This window comes from Tamandua tetradactyla, chromosome 3, assembly GCF_023851605.1.
Source record: "Tamandua tetradactyla isolate mTamTet1 chromosome 3, mTamTet1.pri, whole genome shotgun sequence".
NCBI classification, from domain to species: Eukaryota; Metazoa; Chordata; class Mammalia; order Pilosa; family Myrmecophagidae; genus Tamandua; species Tamandua tetradactyla.
In genome coordinates, this window is record NC_135329.1 from 169,760,758 (window position 1) to 169,786,187 (window position 25,430).

At 37.1% G+C, this 25,430-nt stretch overlaps 1 protein-coding gene and 1 long non-coding RNA gene across 2 annotated transcripts in view; one reads left to right on the plus strand and one right to left on the minus strand.

Moving 5' to 3' along the window:
* DNAH7 (dynein axonemal heavy chain 7) overlaps positions 1-25,430 on the minus strand; it is a 339,933-nt gene that overhangs the window by 31,460 nt on the left and 283,043 nt on the right. Inside the window, exons 59-62 of the mRNA XM_077154513.1 lie at positions 11,775-11,960; positions 10,112-10,249; positions 6,372-6,602; positions 330-482 (exon numbers count right to left, since the gene is read on the minus strand). Coding sequence (XP_077010628.1) covers positions 330-482; positions 6,372-6,602; positions 10,112-10,249; positions 11,775-11,960 — 708 coding nt within the window. The remainder of the gene's footprint in view (positions 1-329; positions 483-6,371; positions 6,603-10,111; positions 10,250-11,774; positions 11,961-25,430) is intronic.
* LOC143677903 (uncharacterized) overlaps positions 10,159-25,430 on the plus strand; it is a 40,400-nt gene continuing 25,128 nt past the window's right edge. The window contains exon 1 of the long non-coding RNA XR_013172974.1: positions 10,159-10,317. This is a non-coding gene — a long non-coding RNA (uncharacterized LOC143677903). The remainder of the gene's footprint in view (positions 10,318-25,430) is intronic.

The window sequence follows — 25,430 nt, forward strand, 5'->3', positions numbered from 1 at the left end:
CCCACCTGCGATATCTATTTCAATGCTAAATATTTAATGAAAAAAAATCAACATAATCAATTGTTTTCTCTCTTCAAATGTCACTGACTTGAATGCTTGACTTCAGTGAGCATGAATATCTGCTCCTAAAGAAACTTTCAGAAATTCTACTTCCAATACTACAGTTTGGCCAATATAACAGTTACCTAAATTTATACAATATTGAGTAGTCGTCAGTTGTACCTAGGATGCACAATAAATGAAAGAGTAATACACACATTACACTAGTTGTTTTGACAAAATGAAACCAGAAGAAACTTAACAATATATGATGATTTGGATGAACTCACCTGCAAGAATTTTAATCTTGCAAGGAAGTCATTTATATAGCTGCCAAGTGGTTTAAGGCTAGGGTAGGATTTACCCATCCACATTCCTGGAATTTTGACATTCAGAATGCTGCTAACAACTTCTTCAAGATCTGCAGACATCACTAAAAGCCCCTGGAATACATTTAATCTTTGATTAACATGAAAGTATAGGTAGTAGACCAACCCTTCCTAAATGCCTTCTTCACAATCATTCTATGTGAATAGTTAAGATTGAGCCACATAGGAAAAAAGAAAGTAATTTGCTTTTGCATCCACAAGTAAGCCATGACGTCTTTGAACTATTCCTTAGAAAAACATTAACTTTTAACTTAATAAAATGCTAATGAAAAGTCTCCTGATTTACACCTGGCAACACACTAGCTATTAAATCACAGCCTAAATTTGACTTTGTTCACTTGTCCAGTAAGTGGACAATATATCTGTTCTGCCTTATTAAAAGGATGGTCATGATTATAAAATTAGGAAAATGATATCAAATACTTTGAAAAGTTAAAATAGCCTGGAATCCAACTGTGAAGTCTAATTGGCCTTGTCCCATTTGGAATTGCTGATGCAATGATGTCAAAAATTTGAGACCCCTGAAAATCCCTATCCACATGATCCTGCCATTAGGTCAGCTGCCATTGTCATTTATGTTTTTTCCTTAGTCAATATTATTTCAACTAACATATGCGGAAGCTTTTGGAGGAAATTTGATGGATTAGACACACACATCTCATTAGCCTCCTTCCCCAAACCCCACTAAAACAATAGTAAGGTATTTTTTTGTTAGTTTGTTTTTAAGGTGTAAGCCCCCAAGTGCAGAAAAACAGGAAAGGGACAACAACAATTTGATTTTGGAAGATGGGAAGCATGTGAACTGGTGGTAGCTGACTTAGTAATCAAGAAAAATATGATCCTAAATTGGCAGAAGGGAAAGCTAAGAATCAGCCAGATTTACATTGCAGAAAACCCCCAAATCTTGGGAACTAATGGCCCTTGACACTTCAGAAAGTGAAGGGAAGAAGGTGGTGGTAAATGGAAAGGATTGTTGAAACGTGGTTTGAGAATGAGATTTCTAGGTCTTCCCGCCAAACGGCACAGTACCTACCTTGAATGAAACCTGGAGAAGAAAGTAGGGAGATCCCTGGAATGGGGGCTACCAGGCCCATGTAAAGTCAGAGTCAGCACACTGAAATCAGGAGGATGACTGAATGCTTGTGTGCTGGATGCTGAGATCCCTAAGCTTCCTTCCTGCTTTGAGCACCCAGAGTGCTGGAAGCCAGACCTTGATTTCCCAGCAAGGACAGAGGAAGAACAGGCCAGCAAGAAACCCTTGATGACACTGAATCACCAGCTCTTGGACAGTCCAGCCCGATTTCCCTGCAGTGAGGATCGCGGTCAGCAAGCGCACCAGGGTGCTCAGGTGTGCACTTACCATGCTAAAGCCCCTTCTAACACAGTGGCAGACAGACAAAACTTACTGGACACCCGAGGGAGGCTTTCCACATGAAAGAGGAACTTCTGAATTATGCGTTCAATTTAAAAACATATAAAAGACTATTCAGATTTTCTAATTATTCTTCTATCAATTTTGGTAATGAGTTTTTCCAAGAATCTGTCCATTTCATTAACATTTTAAAACTTATTGGCCTAAAGTTTTCATATCCTCTTAAGATCTCTTAGATTATAAGATCTCTTGTAACATCCCCCTTTCCATTATTGTATTAGCTTGTTTCTTTTCGCTTTTTCTTGATCAGTCTGCCAGAGTTTATCAGTTCTGTTAATCTTTTTAAATAACCACCATTTGGCTTTTTTCTCTATTGTAGGTTTGTTTCCTTTTTTTCAATTAATTTTTTATTTTATTTCATTAGGCTTTTTCCTTTCTAACATTTATTTGAAGATGCATTTCCCAAGTTTTAAGATGTTGACATGTTCATTATGATTTCATGTAAGTTATTTTTGGATTTCCTTTTTAAAAAATTTTTGCCATGGATTATTAAGAAGAGTATTTTTTGTTCGTAATCTTCTTGCTAGTTTTTTGCAGCTTAATTCCACTGTGATTAGAGAATATACTCACATGACCTTAAGCCTTTTAACTTGAGACTTGCCTTATGGTTTTTTCTATGGTGAATATTTGTAAACGTTCCATACGAATTTGAAAAAAAAATATGTATTATACTCTTGTTGGAAGCAATATTCTATAAACACCAATTAGGTCAGTTTATAAATGATGTTGTTCAAAATTTCTATGCGCTCACAGTTGTCCTTCTCCTCATCTACCTCCTGCTTCTCACCGCCCCCGCCATCGTTCCTCCTCCCCCTCGATCACTCCCTTCCTTCACCCTTTACCCCCCTCACTCCTGCCTGTTCCCTTCCTGCCCATGCCCTCCTCCTTGAGAATGACAGTAACTACATGATCATCATGCTCCGAATGAGTGAGTTTATCTAGTGCTAATGCTTAATTGGGTTTTCAATAAACTCAACACTATGCCTTCTAGGAAAACAACCACTCACATACTCACCTTTTCTTGTTTCTCCTTAAAGGAGTACTGAAGCATGTGTGGTTTTACCAGGCCATTGTTTGGGGAGCAGGTATAGAGGGACTAGGAAAAGCATGTCCTTTAACAATTCCTCAGAGTCAGAGAGTAACAAAACAGAAGTTAAAACCAGCAAACTAGACCCTCTCTGAAGCAGAATCCCATCACTGAGAGCAAACCCCAGAGTTTTAGAAGATTATAAAAACTAATTGACAATATGTATAAGCCAGCCTGATAAAAACTGAAAAACTTCTCTTACTTTTTCAGATTGGTTCATATTATATAACATTTTGTGCAATTTAAAATTTATTCTTCTCTATTACATTTGGAAAAGCAATGCGATCTAATAGAAAAGAGTAAGCATTTTAGAGCCAGAAAGACCCAGAATTAAGTCCTGATTTCATTAGTTACAGCCCTTGTGTGGCCTTAAATAAATTATTTAACCAGTCTGAGCCTCATTTTCTTTATCAATACCAGAAACATAGTTACTAGGTAATAAAAGTTTACTGAATAGAAAGAAATGTTGAAATTATTCGTGTCAATGTATGAAAGGGCCAAGCTCAGAAATAGTCTATAGCTGGTATTTATAATTATCATTGAAGAAAGTCAGAGGTTTTGAATAATTTATATTTGGTTATAAATAGCTCAATACATGTTTAATTACATAAAAAGGAAAAATCTGTTGGGTATATCAGATATGGACTACTGTATAAGGAAGCAATGATGGGTTAAATGCATAGAGTCTTCAATGAATATATTAATATTTACTTTCAAGGCATTTTTTGCCAAGTATTCCTTTCAAATGGGTCAGAATTTATGTGTATACTCCTATGCCTCTTCCTCACTATTCTCTTATGAAATTTTAGATTAAAATCATTGATCTGTATTTTTAAAAAATGTCACCATGAAAGGCAATGAGGAACTATTCCAGAATAAAACAAAACTAAAGAGACATGGCAACTAAATGCAATATTATCTAATTTGATCTGGAACCTGTACTAGAAAAATATTTCTATAAAATACCTAATTTGGACAACTGACAAAACTGGAGCTAGAATGCTGCAGTTGATCAGATACAAATATTGTATCGCGATTACAATTTCTATATTTGATCATTATACTGTGGTTTTGTAACACTGAAGTATTTAGAGATAAAGGGAAATAATGTAAGCAAGGAACTACTCTCAAATAATTAAAAAATATATATACACACATGTATATATAAAACACACACATATATACACACACAGTGAGAATGATAAAACAAATGTGACAAATTCAGGAGAATAAAATTTTTTTAGTATATATTTAAAAAGTCACAAATTGGGTCATGAAATATGTACAGTTATATACCTTGCTTTTTTTATGTATCAATATGCTTTGGCATATTTTCATACCAGCGAGTAAAAATCTACCTTATTCTTTTCATTGATGGGTGTTCCATTGTGTAATCACTGAAAAATAAGCATTTAGATTTATGTTTAATTATTTACTATTAAAATTATGCCATGCTGACCATTCCTGTGCCTTCAACCTCACATACATGTGCATGTGTCCGTGTTTTTAGGATAATGGAGGTTTCACATTTTGACTGATATTGCCAAATTGTATCCCAAAAAGGTTGTGCTAATTTATATAGCCACCATCAGCATATGGGGATTCCTGGTGTTCAACATCCTTACCAACAATGGGTACCAGTAAATGTTTAAATGTTTGCCTGGATACTGGCTAAACAGAAGTTGAGTCTATTTATGTTTGCATACCTTTAACATTTTTACGATACTGAGTTTTATGCTGATTGAAAATAAGATTCTATTTCTGCTTATTTGCATTTTAAGTCTCAGTAGAACCTTAAGGGTTTTCCCCCTCATATAGGTTCTATATATTCCTTAGTTAAATTTATTGTAATTTACTATAAGAAATCGCTTTTATCCTAGATATTTTACAACTGGCTATGGTTTACTATACTGGATACTGTCATTTTTATGATCATAATTTCACAAAATACATTTAATTTTACTACATTTCCTGAGAATGTGACACAGAATTTTCCCAGTTAGATTGGCTGGTCATTTCACGAGAAATCACGAAAAGAAGCAAACCTAATATGTGGATTTATTTGCCACACTACTTCCAGAAATCAACTCAAGTTAGGTTTTTCTTAACAAAATTTGGGAAATAGGAAGAGAATGATAAAAGAATATTAAGGGAAAGGTAATTATTAGTAGCTTGTTGAGTTGAATGGTTGAATGGAGGGAACTAATGCTTCAAAGTGACCCATACTCATCAGTACTACTAAAATATTTGAGTTAATTTGTACATTTCATATCTAAATAGGATTGGTATATTGTTGACTCTGAAATTTATCTCCAGTGTTGACCTTCTCCTTGAATTTTACAGCATCTATCTAGCAGCCAACGCAACCTCTCCATTCAGTGTACCAGGAATTTCAAAATTAACATGACTAAAACATAGTTCTTGATTTTCTTTCTCCAACCTGTTCCTTCCCCAGCTCTTCTACTTGCTTAGGGCCAAAAATTTATGAGCTATCCTTGACTCTGCTCTTGTTCAAATCCACATCAATTTCCAGCCAGCCTAGCAGACTCCCCATTTAATAATAATGAAAATCCACCCGCTTATCACCACCTCTAATGCTACCACCAGAGACCAACTCAGCTGGACTACCTCAATAATGTGATGGCCTCTGCCTGCACACTTGTTCTCCCACAATCTTTTTTGCAGAGATCAGAGTGAAATTTAAAAATGTACACCATTTCACTTCATTGCTCAAAATCCTCTGAAGGCTTCCCTGTACCTCAGACTTCAGAATAAAACTCAAGCCCCTTTACTAAGGCCCCTAAGGCCATCATGAGCTCACTCCTGGTTTCCTCTTTCCAGTCCTGCCATCTCCCTCATGCTCACCCTCCTCTAGCCACACCAACCTTCCTTTTCATGTTCATGGAAAACGCCAATCTTGTCCCTTCCCCTCAAAGGTCCCATGGCTTGCTTCTTTGCATCACTGGGGCCTCTGCTTATGAGACCCTCCTCAGAGGGGCTGATTCAACCTGACTAAATGAGCTTCTCACCCATCATTCTCTCTCCCCTTAATCTATTTCATTTTTTCCCCATAGAACATATTAGTTGCTGAAATATATATTCATTTATTTTTAAAAATTGTCTTCGTCACTAAAATACACAAGCTCTATGAGGGTAGAGGTTTTATCTTTCTTATTTCCGGACACTTTGTGTCTCCTTGGCACGTCTCCTATCTATCACTATCTAACATAATCTTTATTTTACTTACTTATCTGTTTATTAACTGCTACCTCAGAATTCTATAAGTTCCCCAAGGGCAGAGATATTTTCTATGCCCCAAACTATGACAAGTGCTTGTACAGAACCTGTACCAATAAATATTTGCTAAATAAATGAATGACATATTTAACTTAATGTTTTTTTTCTTCGGTGCATTTCAGCTTACCTTGATTGCTTTTTGAATGTTAATGCATGACTCCCTTATGGTTTTCAGCAATTTATTGAACCGTCCCATCTCTTGGACAAGTACAGTGTTCATGCTCTGAGTATAAGTGGTTGGGTATCTCCTCATTGCAGCCTCAACGTCAAAGTTATTTGGAAGTTTACCCAATATGTCACTGGCGACCTCATTTACAACTTCCTCTGATGATTTTGCACCAGCACCTGCAGAACGAGACTATAAAGAATCTTTATAAATAAAAAATTCTAGTAAAGGTCTAAGAACAGCTGAATAGGAAAACCCCCTAGGTAAATATCCATAAAAATGAACACCGCTTGGCTATTTTAGCCATGATCTTCCTCCACACAAGATTTATCCAAGTGATGCCAACAGGCACAGGGGTGGATTTTCTAGAAAGGATGACTGTCAGGGGAAAGAAGGGCATGCATGGGGTTCAGAACCTAAAAAGGATATACAGGAAGCAAATAAGCTGCAAACTTTGTTGTCTATGTATAGGGAAAGGAGTAGATGCTGCAGAATGAGAGACCAAAAAAAGCATCATTTACATTGGTGGGGTGGCCAAATGATGATGGGTATTAAAACCCAAAGAAGGAAACCTGATCTTACTTTGGGAAAGTTTACCACAAAATATATTTGCTAATAACGCTGGTGCTACTGGTTGCCAAAAATAGAGAGTTTTCTTCTTGAACCAGGAGGGCAGAGGCAATAAGCTCGTGTCCTGTAAGCAGTAGGAAGAGTTATGGAGAAAAGGCAGACTTCAGTGATTCATGTTGGAAGCAAGGAAGGTGAATCTAATTTCAATTTTACTTTTTTATGTTTAGAGTGGCATTATGTAAATGAATCTATATTTTATGGAAGCATTTTTAAACCCTCAAAACAAAAGAGTGTGTATGTGTGGGTGTGTGTGTGAAAGACAGCAAGCACTATTAGACTATAGGATAGATCTTATTTTTCCCAATCCCAGGAAATTGTGTTTAGTTTTCTTTCTGATTTTATATTTTCCAGTTTCTTTCTATACTGAGCCTATTCTATAAATATTGATGATTACTTCTGCTTAAGCTTCCACTGTGACTTTTAGCACTATCTACCAAATATCACCATAAGCTTCTGTAAAGCTGCACAACAAAAGAATTTAACATTGGTAAATTTCAAATGCCGTCTAGTAAAAATGTGATATGCCAATATAATAAACCCGTATCATGATCCCAAAGTACTGATTTTACAACCAAATACACAGAACAAATTATAAAGACTGAAGAAGATAATGAATATCTGGGCAAAACTAATGATCTATTTCCATTGCACTTGAGGAATCACATGATGATTTCTGGTTGTATATTGAAGTGCATATCAAGTACTATAAATAACATTAAAAAACATTCCTACTTTCTAACCTAAGCTGTGTCCCCTGCCACACACACACACAATTGCACCCACAAAATCCCAGGTCTATAGCCCTAAGAAAGAGATAAGTAAATGATTTTAGTAACACAGATATTCTCCTTATTTCTCACCCTCAAAAGCACATAATTGGGGTGACAGGTTTTGAAACTATGAAACTTGTAGTAGCCAACTGATATTGAGAATTAAGGGCAAGCAGATGTCATTTATTTGTCATTATTTAACCTAGCTTTTTCTTTCTTTTACCACTTTCCAAAGAGCTTTCACACACACAATCTGAAATCTTGTAAGGGTTATTTTACTTTTATCAAGCAATAAAGATAAGTGGAGTTTACTTTCAAGGAAACATTACAGAGCTTAACATTTGCAGAGATTGTAAATCATTTCCAGCTTTTTAATATTTTTAATTAAAACAATTTCCCTATTCAAAATAGTCATGCAGTTAAGCTCAAACAAAAGAGCTCCAAAAAAGTAACAATCTCTCATAATTTTTCTGAGATCTGGTAGTTAGATATGTTACACCAAAGTCTTGTCATTGTTAACTTGCTCTCTGGGCTCTGCTGTTCTCTTCTACCTCTTTTGCCTCTGAACTGTGGCAAACTCAATCTAAAATCACTGAGCTACTGCCTACCCATTACTATAATTGTACATGCCAATCTGAGTTTGAGGATATTGAAAGAGGTTGTTTAATTACATACTGAGAAGATACCCCTTGTGTATTGAAACTTATTTGTTTGGTTCTAAGTCATTTTCTGTTGGAATGAGCCCATCGTTTCATGTATTCTGTAATGCGGCACACCCCATCAAGTTTAAATCAAGCCAAAAAGACACTAAAAATGTCCTGTTATCAGACTATTGCATATTACACGCATCTAATTTCCCCAAAGATCTACTTATTCGTGTCTGTACGTATACTTTGATGCCAGAAAATGCCATTTTCGAGTAGACCAGAGGTAGGAGTTCCTTGGACAGCACCACAGTGCCAACCATGATAGCACGCCACCTTATGCTCCTAATCTGGTTCTTTGAGTTTTTTCAGTATCTCTGGGTGTCTGCCCTCTATGCCTTAAAACATTTTTTGAACTTAGAGAGATATAACAGCAAGGTGGTTAAGAATACAGATCCTGGAGGGAAACTAGTAGGTGCCACATAACTTGAGTTTGAATCCTGGCCTGCAATTGTACTAGCTGACTTGGGCCAGGTTATGCAAGCCTTTCTGTGCCTCAGTTTTCTCACTGTAGAGATGGGACCCTACAATCTCTTAGGATTGCAATAAGCGTTAACACTGTTTAACATACATAAAGCGCTTAGAACAATGTTAGCACACAGTAAACACTGTCACTATCATTATTACTCTGAGATTCCATAATAATAAAAAGATCAGTTGGAAAACAGTTGAATAATTTTCTTGATAGATTGGTTATCCTTACTTCATTAAAATTTCATTTAATAATTGTGCAAAACTTGCTATTTGAACTAATCTGCTCCCCACTGCCCTGTGCACTCCCCCACCCTACAACCAAACAAACGCACACATCTTCTAAAGGGAGAATGATACAAAAGAAGATTTCTTAAGACAGACACAAGATTAACATTTTTTCTTCATATGTACTGGCTTGTGTCCACAGCATGCTGAATTCTGTGTCTTCAGAAGCTCACTTTCCAACGTACCCAGTGCCCTAGCCACTGCAGATGCATGCTTACCAAGAGGCAGCTATTTGTTTCCTAAATCTTTTCATTCATTTTGTATCTACTATTATAATTGTATACTTCAGTTAAATATTATATAATCTAATAAAATATTAGTATCAAAGAGATTAGTTATATCTAGGTAAACGAGGTTAAATGTTCTGGAATATCTGACAAAGATGAGTCATTTTGGAAAGTAGCTAATGAAATAGGTGTGAATTAGACAACTGTGAGAGAATGGAAATTAAAAGATGTCCAATTCTAAAAGGATTCTGTCATCAAATTGTTTTCCATATATCTTTGAAATTCTTTTTCCACTTTAAAGAAACTCAAAAGAGACAAGATTTATCATGTATTCAGCTGATTTATGCAAAAAAGGCTAAATGTATCTCAGCAGCAGAATGAAGCTCAAAGAATAGGTCTTTGTTTCAAATACAAAGATTGATGGAGGTGGGGGACATACATTAATGCATTTTATGTTAAAATCTACATTTAAGACCCAAATTTTTTTTCTTTTAAAAAAATGATTCTTCACTTAAACAGAACTGTATGAGACAGCTTCTGCTACGCTGGCACACACTGCCTGGAGTGTATTTTTACAGGCCTTAACGCCAGTTCCTGTATAGATTGCACACCTGTGTGAGGAGAATGTTATCAAACAGCAGTTGGGTTTCTGACTGATCCTTAGTGATATCCGCATTGGCATTCATCCCAAAGATTTCAGGAGCTGGCATCAGCGGCAGAGTCTTTGTGTATTCAATGTAGCTTTTGTGCTGGAAGGATGAATAACAAGGAGTCAGAAGGTCAGAAATCAACTGTAGAACCTTCCCACTGAAAAGAGGTAATTTTCAATACTCAAGTTATTGAGTGAATGAGCCTGTGAGACTGAACACTGAATGCTTTCATTTTCCTCCAGCCTGTGCCACTATGTGTGTGTGTGTGTGTATGTGTGTGTATATATAAAAGACACATTGACAGAAGAAGAGAAAACATACCATTCTATTGGAATGGATTTTAAAATGGGCTGAAGGAATCCTGGTAATCTCATCTAGAAATTTCTAACAGGTAAATCTTCCTGTGTCGCATTTTACTGATGACTTTTAATTTATTTTCATAATAAAAGGAACGTTTTTCACCCTAAAGTCAAATCTTATTCAGAAAGAAAAATCTCCCTAGAAAACTTAGACTATCTTAATTTATTATCCAGAGATAACCACCATTAACATTATATATCTTTTTATGCATCTGTACACACATTCTCTATTTTATTTACATGAAATTCTATCAAAATTCCTCACCTTTTTTGATGCTTATATAATGATGCACAACTATCCACATACAGATTTGGTAGGGGAGTTGGTCATTGACGTTTTACAATATGGATCATAGTAAATAAATCTCTGTCTTGCTTTTTTTCTCACTTGACAATTCATCATTGAAGATACCATCACACAGGACCCCCCATATTGACTGTGTTCCACCCAATCAGTGGCCCAGGCTAGAGGTCTGAATTTTCCTTTCATGCTGATGCTATTACAACCTGCCCTCAGCTAGCATTCATCCTGGAGAATGGAGGGGTTAGAGTTGTGAGCATGGTATTTGTCTTTTATTGTCTGTGGACATGTGTTTCACATTCTTAGGTGTCCTTCTGCTGTCTTAGAATAAAGTGAGAACCAAACTCAATGTCCTGGCTGTTCCTAGAAGTCCGTAGTGTGACAATCAGAAGGCAGCTACCACCTCTTACGCCTGACAAGACTAGAAGAGTAGCAAAAGAGAATCTTGGCCTTGTGCCACAGTTGATTCTGTGACTCTGCCACTTTCTAGCTGTGGGATTTGGGGGCATCACTTAACTTTAATAAACCTACCTTCTCATTTGTAAAAGGAATAGAATAATAATACCAATGTTAATTCGATGCTCTAGCGAGATAATCACGTGTAACTGCCTTGTAAATTATTAAGCACAATATAAATACTATCACTGTTAATAATATTTTGTAATCCCTTTCGTGAATTTTCATTTCCAATTGGGATAATGTCTTTTGACCCACAGGACTGAAGTCATGATAACGGAATTTCAGTTTACTCTGGAAGCTATTCTAGGGTGAGGTATGTTTCTGCTACTCTTCCTTTTAAAGCAAACAGGACTACTGACTCCATCATGCATGGGGTTTGCTCTGTCCCTATAAGGCAAGGGGTCGCAGAAAGCAAGGGGCTGGGAAAGAGACCAGTTTCCATTTTGTCACTACCATTGGGATTTCACGTTTTACCGCCTGTAGTTTTCTTGAAGGGCATACTTACGTCACCAGAAGGAGGGACAAAATAGATGCCACTGGAGTCGAATTTATAGTTTGAATTTTGAACTAATTCTGTGGTGAAGAACTTGTTGAGAATGCTGCGGAGTGTTCGGCGGTCCCAGTCATCGGTCACCCTGCCGCCGTAGTTGCACTCGCCGGTCATGTAGCGCAGCGCGTCGTAAGGCAATTCCTACAATTGCGAACTCAAGTCACTCGGCCACTTCAGAGTTATTCTCAGCACATCTTACAGCACTGTGCCTCTCGTTTACTCACGTTACTAAATTAGACAACTTACAAAAAGGGTGCATTGACACAACTTCCTTTTATATACTCCCTTGCCAAATGTTGTGATTTTCCCCAGGCTCTTTCTCTCCTTTAGTTGTGCTTCATTTCCATTCAATCAGCACTGAGATGAGAACTCCCCTCTTAACTTGGGAACCACTCACCGTTCAGCCAACAGTTATCAGGGGCCTACAGTGTGCCAGGAACTGGGTAGTTCCTGGAGTTTCACACATAGGTTAGAGTGCAATTCTATCCTTGAGATGCTTGCACTCCTGAGTGACACTCAAAACAAATCCAGTATCATTCACTATCAGTGTTAATTTCCTTCTCTACTTTTTATATTCATATACACTTGCACAATTGGAACCCACTGTACATACAATTTTGCATACTACTTTTCCATCAGATCTCACTTTATGAGATTTTTTTTTTTTTACCATTTCAGGAAATGTTCTTTAAAAATACTATTTTAATAACTTGTCTTCTAACGTTGAACGCTTCAGTTGTTTCTAATCTTCTTCTGTGTTTTTAATTAGATGTCGTTAAACATATGCGTCTTAAAATTTCTAATATTTCTTTTTTCTGGATTCCTGGAAAGGAAATTACTATGTCAAGGAGTAGGAGCTTATAAAATCCAACTGATAAATGAGTGTGAGCAAACTGCTTTTCCAAAAGGATGCAGCAATCATAGCAATCAGTTTTAAAATCTTTGCTAGGCTAAAGAGAATTAATACAGTTTTAATTTGCATCTTCTAGAATACAAGTGTGGTTGATAATTTTTTCTTATGTTTAATATTCATTTGTAGTTCTGAGAACTAGTCTTCTACCCATTTTTTTCTATTAAAGTGTTAATGTTTTATATATATACAAACGCCATTTTTTACACTGACCTTCATTGATTAAATTTGAGAAAAGAACTCTTCCAGTTAGTTTGCCTTTTGATTTTATTGTTCTTTTTTTGAACACAGCATTTAAAAATGATTTATAAAGCAAAACTATTGATTTTTCATATTGCAATTTCCTTTATCCTAAGCATAAATATTTACATACCATGCAGTGTATGTATGAGAATTCTATTTCTTACCACTCTCACCAACACTGAGCATTAGTCAGAAAAAGTAAATAATTAAACAATAAAATTGTCTTAATTTTTCTTATTAGTGGTACTGACATTTAAAAATTTATACTGACCATTTGTATTTCTTATTTTGTAAATTATCTACTCTATTTTTTGTGTTCTTCTATTTGAATGTTTATCTTTTTTCTTATTACTAAAAATTCTTTATAAAAATATTAGTCTGTCATAAATTTTTAAAAAATATTTTTACTGAGTTATCTTTATACACATACAGTCCATCCAAAGTATACAATCAATGACTCACAACATCATCACACACTTGTATATTCACCACCACTGTCATACAAATTGGAAATATTTTTTCCAAATTCTAACTTTTCTTATTTTTATGTTTGTTTATGCCATTTTTTATAGCAATGACAACATACTTTCTGTAAAAATATAGCAATCTGTTACTTTAGGATTTTTTCATCATTTTTGTGCTCTATGTATCTCCTTTTCCAGTTATCTGTTCATACTTAATGTGTATATGTCCTAAATCTCAGCGATCCTACTTTGAAGAATCTCTTCACTAGAAATAAAAGCAGTAGGGAAGAGTAGGGACTAGTGAGTGGAAAGGCAAAATTCATTTACTTAGGTGTTGGAATTTTATGAGGCTTTGTTATTTTTTTAGAACTTGTGGAGAAAGGTGTTCTAATTTGCTAGCTGCTGGAATGCAATATACCAGAAACAGAATGGCTTTTAAAAAGGGGAATTTAGTAAACTGCTAGTTTACAGTTCTAAGGCCGAGAAAATGTCTCAATTAAAGGAAGTCTATAGAAATGTCCAACCTAAGGCATTCAGGGAAACATACATTGGTTTAAGAAGGCAGATGAAGTTCATGGTTTCTCTCTCACATGAGAAGGCACATGGAGAACATGGTCAGGGTTTCTCTCTCAGCTGGAAAGCCACATGGTGAAAGGGCATCATGTGCTAGCTTTCTCTCCTGGCTTCCTGTTTCATGAAGCTCCCTGGAAGGCATTTTACTTCTTCATCTCCAGAGGTCACTGGCTGTTGGACTCTGCTTTGTGGTGCCACAGCATTCTCTGCTCTCTCTGAATCTCCCATTCTCCAAAATGTTTCCTCTTTTATAGGACTCCAGTAAACCAATCAAGACCCACCCAAATGGGTGGAAACACATCTCCCCTAATCCAGTTTAACAACCACTCTTGATTGGGTCACATCTCTAAGGAGATGATCTGATTACATACAGTATTGAATAGGGATTATTCTGCCTTTACAAAATGGGATTTTGATTAAAGCATGGCTTTTCCAGGGGACATACATCCTTTCAAACCAGCACAAAAGGCAAAATCAGGAAGGAGAATAACAAAACACTCATGTTCCTCCAACTACAAATTTGTGATGAGTTTGATCAAATGTACACACTGCCTGAGCTTGCCTTACTGACAGGGCCCCCACTTCATATAAATGAAATACAATAAGAAAATTTCATATGCAAATTAAAGAAGTAGTAACTGGAGGCACAGCAATACATGTAGTGGTTGTTCCTGAGAGAGCCTTGTGATGCAGACAGATAATGAAATATGAAGGGGAGGACTGTATTTATGTATAAAAAGGTTAAATTTGGCTAAAATGCTCCTGAGAGTTCAGGGGCAAAATACCACCTGCTGTTTCTCTCAGTAGCCTGGTCAAAACCAGGGCCAATCCAATCAGGGAGTGCCTTCTCTCTGTGGCTCAAGTAAATTGGCTGGGGCCAGAGCAATAGTAGCAGTTTCACAGCCTATATGGCTTCCCTGCTCTATTACTATAGGAGAGGTGAAACCAAGGGTGGGGAGGAGGTGTAAACAGAAACTGAGCTGGAAGTCAACCCAGGATGTGAGGATAAGTGCAAGTTGTTCATTTCAACATTATTTTATTAGCACAAATGCAAGTAAAATCCTAATTGTTAACATAGGGGAAATGCTGTGTTGCAGTCATTAAAACAAAGATCTACATCAGCTTTGAAAGTTATACACAATATATGTAAGTACGGAAAGGAAAGCTAAAGATGAATATGCATACATAATTACATTTTTGAGGAAAAACTTGTATATACATTGCACATATGTATAAATGAAACTGTATATACATAAGAAAACAGCTGGATAGCTGTGAAATTGGTTGCTTTGGGGGTGAAGTCAGGATGAGAATGGGTTATGGGCCTATGCTGGTTTGAATCTGTTGTGTACCCCAGAAAAGCCATGCCCTTTAATCCTCATTCAGTACTGCTGGGTGGAATCTTTTTTGTTGTTTCCATGGAGATGTGTCTCCAACCATTCAAGGTGGGGCTGCTTACTGGAGTCCTTTAAGAGGGAACCATTTTTGGAAAAAGGTTTAGATTTAGAGCCCATGCAGCCAGAGACCTTTGGAGATGAAGAAAGGAAATGCCCCAGGGGGACTTCATGAGACAAGAAGCCTGGAAAGAAAGCTAACAGATGTCACCATGTTCACCATGTGTCTTTCCAATTGAGAGAGAAATCCTGAATGTCATCAGCTTTCTTGAACCAAGGTATCTTTCCCTGGATGCCTTACCTGGACATTTTTATAGGCTTGCTTTAATTTGGAAATTATCACAGCCTTAGAACACATAAACTTGCAACTTAATAAATTCCCCTTTTTAAAAGCTGTTCTGTTTCTGGATTATCACATTCCAGCAGCCTGCAAACTTTCAACAGGGCCTTTCACACACACACACACAATTACCAAAGTAATAGCAAAGCAAATGCTCATCTGCCAAGTTGATAATATAAATCACATCTGTATAGCTTTTCTTTATGGTTCAATTTTTCTTACTTTTCTTTTTAATCCCATTGACATTACAGAGTATGAACTAAGAATCTATTTTTTACTACTAGTAAATAACTATTCTTTCCTTATATCTGAACACTTCTTCTATTCCTTATTCATTTTTAAATCCAATTTTATTGAGATATACTCATATACCAGATAATCATCCAAAGTACACAATCAGTGGTTCACAGTATCCTCATGTAGTTGTGCATTCATCATTACAGTCGATTTTTGAACATTTCCATTACTCTAAAAACAATAAAGACAAGAATAAAAATAGAGTAAAAAAAAATATCCCAAATACCCTTGTGCTGGTTTGAAAGGATGTATGCCCCCTTTCTAGGCCATGTTTTAATCAAAATCCCATTTCATAAAGGTAGAATAATCCCTATTCAATACTGTATGTTTGAAACTGTAATCAGATCATCTCCCTGGATGATATGATTTAGTCAAGAGTGGTTGTTAAACTGGATTAAGGGACGACATGTCTCCACCAATCTGGGTGGGTCTTATTAGTTTACTGGAGTCCTATAAAAGAGGAAACATTTTGGAGAAAGGAGATTCAGAGAGAGCAGCACCACAAAGCAGAGAGTTCACCAGCCAGAGACATTTGGGAGATGAAGAAGGAAAATGCCTCCCGGGGAGCTTCATGAAACCAGAAGCCAGGAGAGAAATCTAGCAGATGACGCCGTGTTCGCCATGTGCCCTTCCAGCTGAGAGAAAAGCCCTGACTATGTTCGTCATGTGCCTTTCCACTTGAGAGAGAAACCCTGAACTTCATTGGCCTTCTTGAACCAAGGTATCTTTCCCTGGATGGATACCTTAGAGTGGACATTACTATAGACTTCTTTTACTTGAGACATTTTCTTGGCCTTAGAACTGTAAACTAGCAACTCGTTAAATTCCCCTTTTTAAAAGCCATTCTGTTTCTGATATATTGCATTCTGGCAGCTAGCAAACTAAAACAACCCTATACCTTCTCTCTCCCCCATTATTTATTTTTTGTCTTTATTTTCTTACTTATCTGTCCATACACTGGATAAAGAGTGTGTCAATCACAAGGTTTTCACAATCACACAATCACCCCCAAAAAGCTATATAGTTATATAATCATCTTCAAGAATCAAGGCTACTATAGTTGAACAGTTTCAGGTATGTCCTTCTAGCTATTCTAATACATTAAATGACCTCTCGACTCTATTTGAAGTCTCTTAGCCACTGAAACTTTATTTTGTTTCATTTCTCTTCCCCCTTTTGGTCAAAAAGGCTTTCTTAATCCCATGATGTCAGGTCCAGACTCATCCCCAGGAGTCATGTCCCATGTTGCCAGGAAGATTTACACCCCTGGGAGTCATGTCCCATCTAAGGAGGAGGGCAGTGAGTTTACCTGCAGAGTTGGCTTACAGAGAGAGGCCACACCTGAGCAACAAAAGATGCTCTCATGATGACTCTCAGGCATAATTATAAGTAGGCTTAGCTTCTCTTTTGCAGGAATAAGTTTCATAATGGCAAGTCCCAAGTTTGAGGGCTTGACCTATTAAATTAGTAGTCTCCAGTGCTTGCTAGAATATCAGGAATTTCCCACATGGGGAAGTTAAATATTTCTACTTTTTCCCTCAGTTCCTCAAGGGGACTTTGCAAATATTTTTTTATTTTTTGCCCAGATTACTCTTGGATATATTGGGGCATTACACTAACCTGTATAAACCAACAAGATCTCACTCCCTATTCAAGGTTCCACATACTTATGGTGTTCAAATGTACTGATCACACAGGTTAAATTAGATACTATGCTACCAAAAATAAAAATTCTGTGCCAAGTAAACATCTCTTCTTTCAGTCTCACATAGAAGTTGAAGTTTTAAACCACAGTCAGTATCATCCTTTACCCTTTAGTCAGATTTATCTTGGTCGTAACTAGATCAGCTTCATTAATACTCTAATCGATACGAATTAGCCATCTCTCTCTTTCAGCTTCTTTAACAGTTGCTGTATGGGGTAAGGCTGACTTTGAGAGCTGTAGAACTCTAGCTCTGAGTCTCAGGTATCACACAAATACCTGAAGTTCTGGGGGACGATAAAGGATATACATAAAGAGCCCAGCACCTCAGAATTTAGAAATGACCATTACAACTCAAGAATAGATATGATTGGGGCTAAAAGCTTACAATCTAGGAACCTTTACAAGCCTTCCTCTGATAACCTATGCTCTTGAATTCAATTCTCAAGTTTGCTCATTTTGCAGTTATTCTATATTAGCGAAGCGTTATATTATTTGTCTTTTCGTTTCAGGCTTATTTCATTCAACATACTGCCTTTAAAGTTCATTCACCTAGTTGCCTGCCTCACACTTCACTTCTTCTTGCAACTTCTCAGTATTCCATTATATGTATACACCACAGTTTACCCTTCGGTTTATCAGTCAGTGTACCCTTAGGCCACTTCCATCCATTGTAAATTGTGAATACTGCTGCCATAAACACCAGCATGCAAATGTCCATTCCTGTCCCTACTTTCAGCTCTTCCAAGTATACACCCCATAATGAGGTTGCAGGATCACATGGCAATCCTGGACTTAGCCTTCTGTGCAACTACCACACTGCCCTTCGGAGGGCTGCACTATTCTACTTCCCCACCAACAATGAATAGGTACATCTCTCTCTTTCTGCATTTTCTCCAGCACTTATGTCTTTCTGCTTATTTATTAAATAGTGTTAATTACCCCCCATAAATCCATCCTGCGTAAATAATCAATGGCCCCTGGTATAAGCATATAGTTATACATTCACCACCACAATCTATATGAGGACATCTCTATTGCTTCCACAAAGTAAAAAGAGGGGGAAAAATGAATTAAAGAAAAAGGAGAAACACTACCACCATCAAGAATCCCATACCCCTCCCCTATATTCCCTCTTACTGATTTTTTTTTCCCTATGGAACACCCTCATTTTGTTTAAAGGACAAATTTACAGATTAAGGCACTACCAAACTGAGCACAGACATAGAATTTCTCACATGTAATTTTTCTGGATTGCTTATCAGAGGTTAGATGAGGACTTTCCATTTTCACTAGATTTATATTGTGATTTTTTCATATGGTATGTCATCAGAGAAACTATTGAGGCCTTTGCTGTGAAGATGACATTCTTATGAGTTCCTTCCTGTATATGTGTTCTTACATTAACTGAAGTAGTACTCATGACTAAAGGCACTACCACATCAATTATAACATGTTTCTTCAGGATGTGAATTCTCTAGTGTTTTGAAAGATTAAAGCTATATCTGAAATCTCTACCATATTCCAATATGTAGTGCGAGTTCTCTCATTCGATCCAAGGTCAGAATATTGACTGACAGCTTCTCACACTGATGACATTCATAGCTTTACTCTAAAGCTTGAATAATTAATGTCATCTAAGGTTAGGAAAACTTAGGTGCTCCCATATAGATGACATTCTTTTGGCTTATGCACACTATACATTCTCTCATGTTGCCTGAAGGCAGAAGAATGAACAAAAGCTTTCCAACATAGATGACATTTACGGGGTTTCATTTCATGTTGGCTGAGGTTGAACAATGACTGAAGGCATACACACGTGAGGCATTCGCAGGGTTTCTCTCCAGTGAGCTCTCTCTCATGTTCTTTAAGGTGAGAAAATCTACTGAGTGCTTTCCCACATAGAGGGCAGTCGTATGGTTTATCTCACAGTTTGAGTTCCATTATATCATCTGTGGCCAGAGCTTGTAATAAAGGCTTTTGCACTTCAATAGCATTCATATGATATACTTCTAGTGTGAATCTGCTTATATGGATTAAAAGATGACAAGTCACTGAGGACTTTTTCAAGTTATTTTCTTAAATATGGTTTTTTTTTTCTCTTGGGGATTAATGCATGTTTAGTCACTGTGAAACAAAGTGGAATCTTCTTGCAAATAGTTTCATTAAAAGGAATTCTTTCAGGCAGTGTGATGGTGGCTCAGTGGCAGAATTCTTGCCTGCCATAATGGAGACTTGGGTTCAATTCCTGGTATCTGCCCATGCCAAAAAAAAAAAAAGGAATTCTTTCAAGTGTGAGATACATGCTGGACTCTGGTTTTAAAAGAAGAAATACCTTGTGCCAACTGGGAATGCATCTGATTTGCAGACCTGACATCCCAGAGACCAGATAACAGATAATTTTCCAGCATCACTTACCTGAACTTCTATCTCTGGGATGTGTCTAGCAATGTCCACTTTCCTGGGTAAAGTTTACAGCTACATCTTTGAAGGTCATAAGCTCCTAACATATCACAGAAATTTACATTCACACAAGGCTATCCTTAACAAAGTACTGAGTGTAATGCTCAAAATGACAGCACCGAGTCAGTGGAGATTGTGTATATAAAGCTGAAAATGGGTTTGGAGTACCAATAAATTCAACCCCAATGTTCAAATGCCATCTGCCTCTCAGATACACTCAGAGATGCATAGACATCCTGAATACATACAACTGCACTGTAAAGGAATATCACATAACATGTGGTCTGATAAACACCTGGAAATTTCCCCAAAGATTTGCAATCATGACTTCCTGATGCTGATTACAATACTTGCTCTAGAGCACCCATAATTAAAACTATCTTTTCCAATTTCAGGTAAATCTACAGACTCAACATAAGGCAAGAAATATCCAAGATATATCACTTTTGAAAAATAACTAGGGTTGAATTATTCCTGTATATGGATAACCTCACTTTCCTCTCATTCATAAAATTGTTTAACATTTATATTATGCATTTGAACAGACCCAATGCACAAATGTATGAAATGCTTTATATTTAAATTCAATTAACTCATCTATTATTTATGAATATAGCAGGGAACTTTGAAAGAATATGTAGAATTCTGCAGAACTGAACAGGTTTCATACAGAACCTGGGTCATTAAGGGCTGCCTCCCTCAAGTCTACACATCTCAGTCGTTTGTGATTAACTTAAATAAAGTTGGTGCAGGATCACAAGTTAGGGATCACTGAGACTGATATACTGAAAAATGGCCCCTGCCTGACAATTCCTATGGTAGAGGACCTCCCATGCTCAACATTTTCTGAGGACTACAACACAAGTTTTCCTTTTCTCTCTTACATCTTCACCTCATCTGTCTGTTCAAGATTAAAAGAAACTCCTTCATTGCTTCTGGTCTCTTGATAAATTTTCACAAGTGCCATAAATTTTATTATGGCAGGAATCCCAAACATTTCACCAGGAGGAAACCCAGTCCAATCAACAGGAACATGAACTGCACACCAAGAGAAATCTCCTCTACCTAGGTCAAGACATACTAGGTTCCGGTTTATTCTCTCAAAACCTTTTTGTCACAAAACTTGAAGCATGATAATCTGTGGGATCTGAGAGTTGGGGAGTGGCTTGGTCTTTCTATGCTGTCATATTTCACTCAAAGCCATAGCCACCGTCGCCATATTGCATCCATCCCAGCTGCATCAGAAAGCCTCTTATTGACCTTCACTTTGGTATATTGCCTTTGTTATATTTAACGGAAGCATTATGTTACTGTTAACTGTTGACCTTGGTTTGCGTCGATTGTGTTTTTTCCATTTACCATCCCATTCTCAGCACCTTGCAATGCTGACATTCGTTCTCCCTCCTGTAAAAAACATTCTTATAGCTGTACATTTACTCACCATCATTGTCCACTCTTATGTTTCTCTAAGTTATACAGTCCCAGTCTTTACCATCTATCTTTCCTTCTGGTGACATACATGTGCCTAGCTGTCTTCTTTCAACCATATTCATACTCAGTTTGATCAGCGTACTTACAATATCGTGCAACCATCAGGTAATACTGTACTATCCATTTTCCGGATCTTTACAATCAATTCTGTTGAGAACACTCTGAACTTCTTCAGCATCATATACCCACTCTGTACCCTCTTTCTATCTCCTGATAACCTCTGTTCTCAACCTCAACTTTCAAAGTTTGCTCATTAATGTTAGTTCATATCAGCGAGACCACTAATTTGTCCTTTTGTCTCTGGCTAATTTCACTCAACATAATGTCCTTAAGGTTCATTCATGTTGTTCCATGTATCATGACTTCATTCCATACACTTACTGATAGTCTTCATTTCCACATCTTCTCCAAACCTCTGTCTCCTGTCTTTTCCTATCTGCCTATAGTGTTCCCTTTAGTATTTCTTGTAGAGTAGGTCTATTAAAAAAATCTGCATACAAAAGTATTTAAAATGGTCCCTCATTTTTTGAAGGACAATTTGTTGGATGTAGAAATCCTGTTGGCAGTTTTTCTCCATCAGTGTCTTAAATATATACCACTGCCTTCTCGTCTCCACAGTCTCTGCTGAGAAATACACACGTAGTCTTTTCAAGCTTGACTTGTATGTGATGGATTGCTTATCTCTTGCTGCTTTCAGAATTCTCTTTGTCTTTGACATTTGACAATCTCACTAATAAGTGTCTTGGTGTAGGTCTATTCAGATATATTCTGTGGGTTACACTGCACTTCTTGGATCTACAATTTTAAATCTTTCATGAGAGATGGGAAATTTTCAGTGATTATTTCCTCCACTATTTCTTTCTGTCCCTTTTCCCTTCTCTTCTTTTGGGACACCCATAAATCATGTGCTTCATGTTATCATTCAGTTTCCTGAGACCCTGCTCATATTTTTTCATTCTTTTCCATATCTGTTTTTCTGTGAATAGGGTTTCAGAAGTCCTGTCCTCTAATTCACTGACACTTTCTCCTGCCTCTTCAAATCTGATGTAAGTCTTCACTGTATTTTTTGTCTCTTCTATTGTGCCTTTCATTCCCATAAGTTCTACCATTTGATTTTTCAAGCTTTCAAATTTTTCATAATGGTTGCCCAATGTCTTCTTTATGTCCATATTTTTTTGTCATTTCTTCCTTCAACTCGATTTTTTATTTAACATTTTTTTGAACATCTTTAATTCGTTGTTTCAACTCCTGTATCTCATTTTAAGTGTAAGTTTGTTTTTTCACTGTGCCATATCTTTGTTTTTACTTGGTATGACTTATAATTTTTTGCTGGTGTTGAGGTGTCTGATTTCCTTTGAAATTATGGAGGTTGTTTTCACTCTTTTACCAAGGGTTTTCCTGTTGCTGGTTTTGCTCTCTATCTGTTCTTTGGTATTAATTTATTCTACACCTTTAGCATACCTTCTGTTTAACTGATCAGAATTTTTTAGCTCTTGTTTTTCTTGTTTTCAGGCTCTTGCCCTGTCTATATGGAACCTTTTCTTTTGAGGAGGGTCTCCCCACATATGATTGACCGTTATCAGATTTTCCCATGCCTAACAAGCCCAGGTCTCAGGAGGAGGGTGTAATCAGTATCAAATTTCCCTGAGGATAAGACCCAGAAGTTTGCAAGACTTTCCCACGAAGCCTTTAGACTCTGTTTTTCCTATTCTTCCTGGCAGGTGGCCCTTGTCAGCCAGAAACTCCCAATCAGCATAAAGTGGTCCAGGGCCTTTAATTCTCAACAGACCTTGTTCCTGCCAGGGGTGTGGTTGAGACAGAGGCTGAGGTAGATGGCAAGCTTAAGCTGCTTCTATTTCCAGCTCCTGGGGTCTCTAACTGAGGTCTGCCACTCTATCCGGCTGCCCTCCATTTTCTTGGGGAAGAAAAGTCCTTTAGGGAATTATCTCTTTCACTTGACTAGTTACTTTGTTTCTCAGGCCTCTTAACTCTGCTCTGGGTCAGTGCTGACAACTGAAAATGCCTGAGGCTTTCTCTAATGAGCTACTTAGAAGAGTTAAAAATAAATAAATAGTAAATCCATTTTCAGAGCCAGTCCTCACCTCCAAGGTTCACCAGTCAAGAGCCAAAGTTGGTACCCAACTCTATGTGACCCTTTTCTTGAGGCACAGCTCTTTACCAACATTCTGAGTTTGGCTAACTCCAAAAGCCTGTATTGTTCTGTTTTGTTTTTTTCTGTTTCCTGTCAGCCCGTCTCTGCTGGGTGATGCCTCAGGGTTCCTTTCCTGCTTGCTCTGGGTTTATCTGGATTTGGAGCATATATTCAGCAGCCCAAATTTGTTCATTAAAACCACAGTTGGAGCTTGGTTGAGCTCTTCCCTAATTCCTAGTAGAGACTGCTTATTTTTCCCATGGGGAAGTGTCTCCAACAGCCTGCTCTGCCAGTTGGGGAGGGGCTCTAGCCTCCACATTTTGGGGGCTTTACTTACAGTTTTGCGCTGTGATCTTCGCCCTGCCACCTGTTCCAGACTGGGGTATGAAGTATGTCTGATCGTGGATGTTCCCCAAACAGTTGTTCCAGACAGTTCCTGGCTGTTTACTATCAGCTCTAGAGGACTAAATTCCACACCTCCCTATGCCACCACCTTGCCCCACCTTGAGCTATTTCTCTACAAAGCATATTGTTTTATATCAATACCATGGGTTTCCAGCACCTGACCAGAAATCAGGTCTCAGTGATGATTTTCAGCCCCAATACATAGTATGCCAGAGATCATTTTCGTGAAATCTTTGTTTCTCCAAGTCTCTATTAGTACAGTAATCCTCTTTTTAATGCCTGAGTTTTACCAATAGATTTAAGTCCCCTAAGGTCTTGATTTATTTCTCTTTTCATTCTTGACTGAGATAGATAAGGAGAAACGATCAAGGCCACATTTCCTATTCATGGGATAAAGACTCCTAAAATCTTTCATTCTTTTCTTTTTTTTCCAGTTTAACTTCCAATTATTGTAAGTTAGTATCAGAGCCCACAGATTTAGTTCCATGGCCACAGCAAATCCACTGGATGTATTTATTAACCAGAAGCATGTTCTAGAATTTGGATTTTCACTGCAACTATAAACCTATTTTTGTTTCTAAGAGAAGGTTAGCACATCCCTCTTTTCTTTGATTCTATCATTCTATTCATTGTCTTGATGGCAGCAATTGCTGTTGGTCTAGGTTTCATGCATGTGTGTGGATATGCTTAGCATGTGCTGGTTTAATTCTGACTGCTTTCTTTATCAAGACTGGATCAATACGTTTCAAGAAAAAAATGTTGATTGTAGAAAGACTGCATTAGACTTAATATCAAAGAGAACTGTGAATTCACATTCCTCAAAGAATCCCTCTTTAACACTTGATGAATTACATGTGACTCATGTGTAGCAGATTTGTCAAGTTTGCTACGTAATTACTACCTAACAGGAATGTAAAGCACTGCTGAATTTATGGAATTAACCAGGTTAGACAGTCCTGTATGTCATTAAAAGATTCTTTGTTTTATTAATTAAAAAATAATTAACTAACAAAACATTTAGAAATCATTCCAATCTACATATACAATCAGTAATTCTTAATATCATCACATAGTTGCATATTCATCATTTCTTAGTACATTTGCATCGATTTAGAAAAAGAAATAAAGACAACAGAATAAGAAATAAAACGAGAGAGAAAAAAAAAAACCCAACACC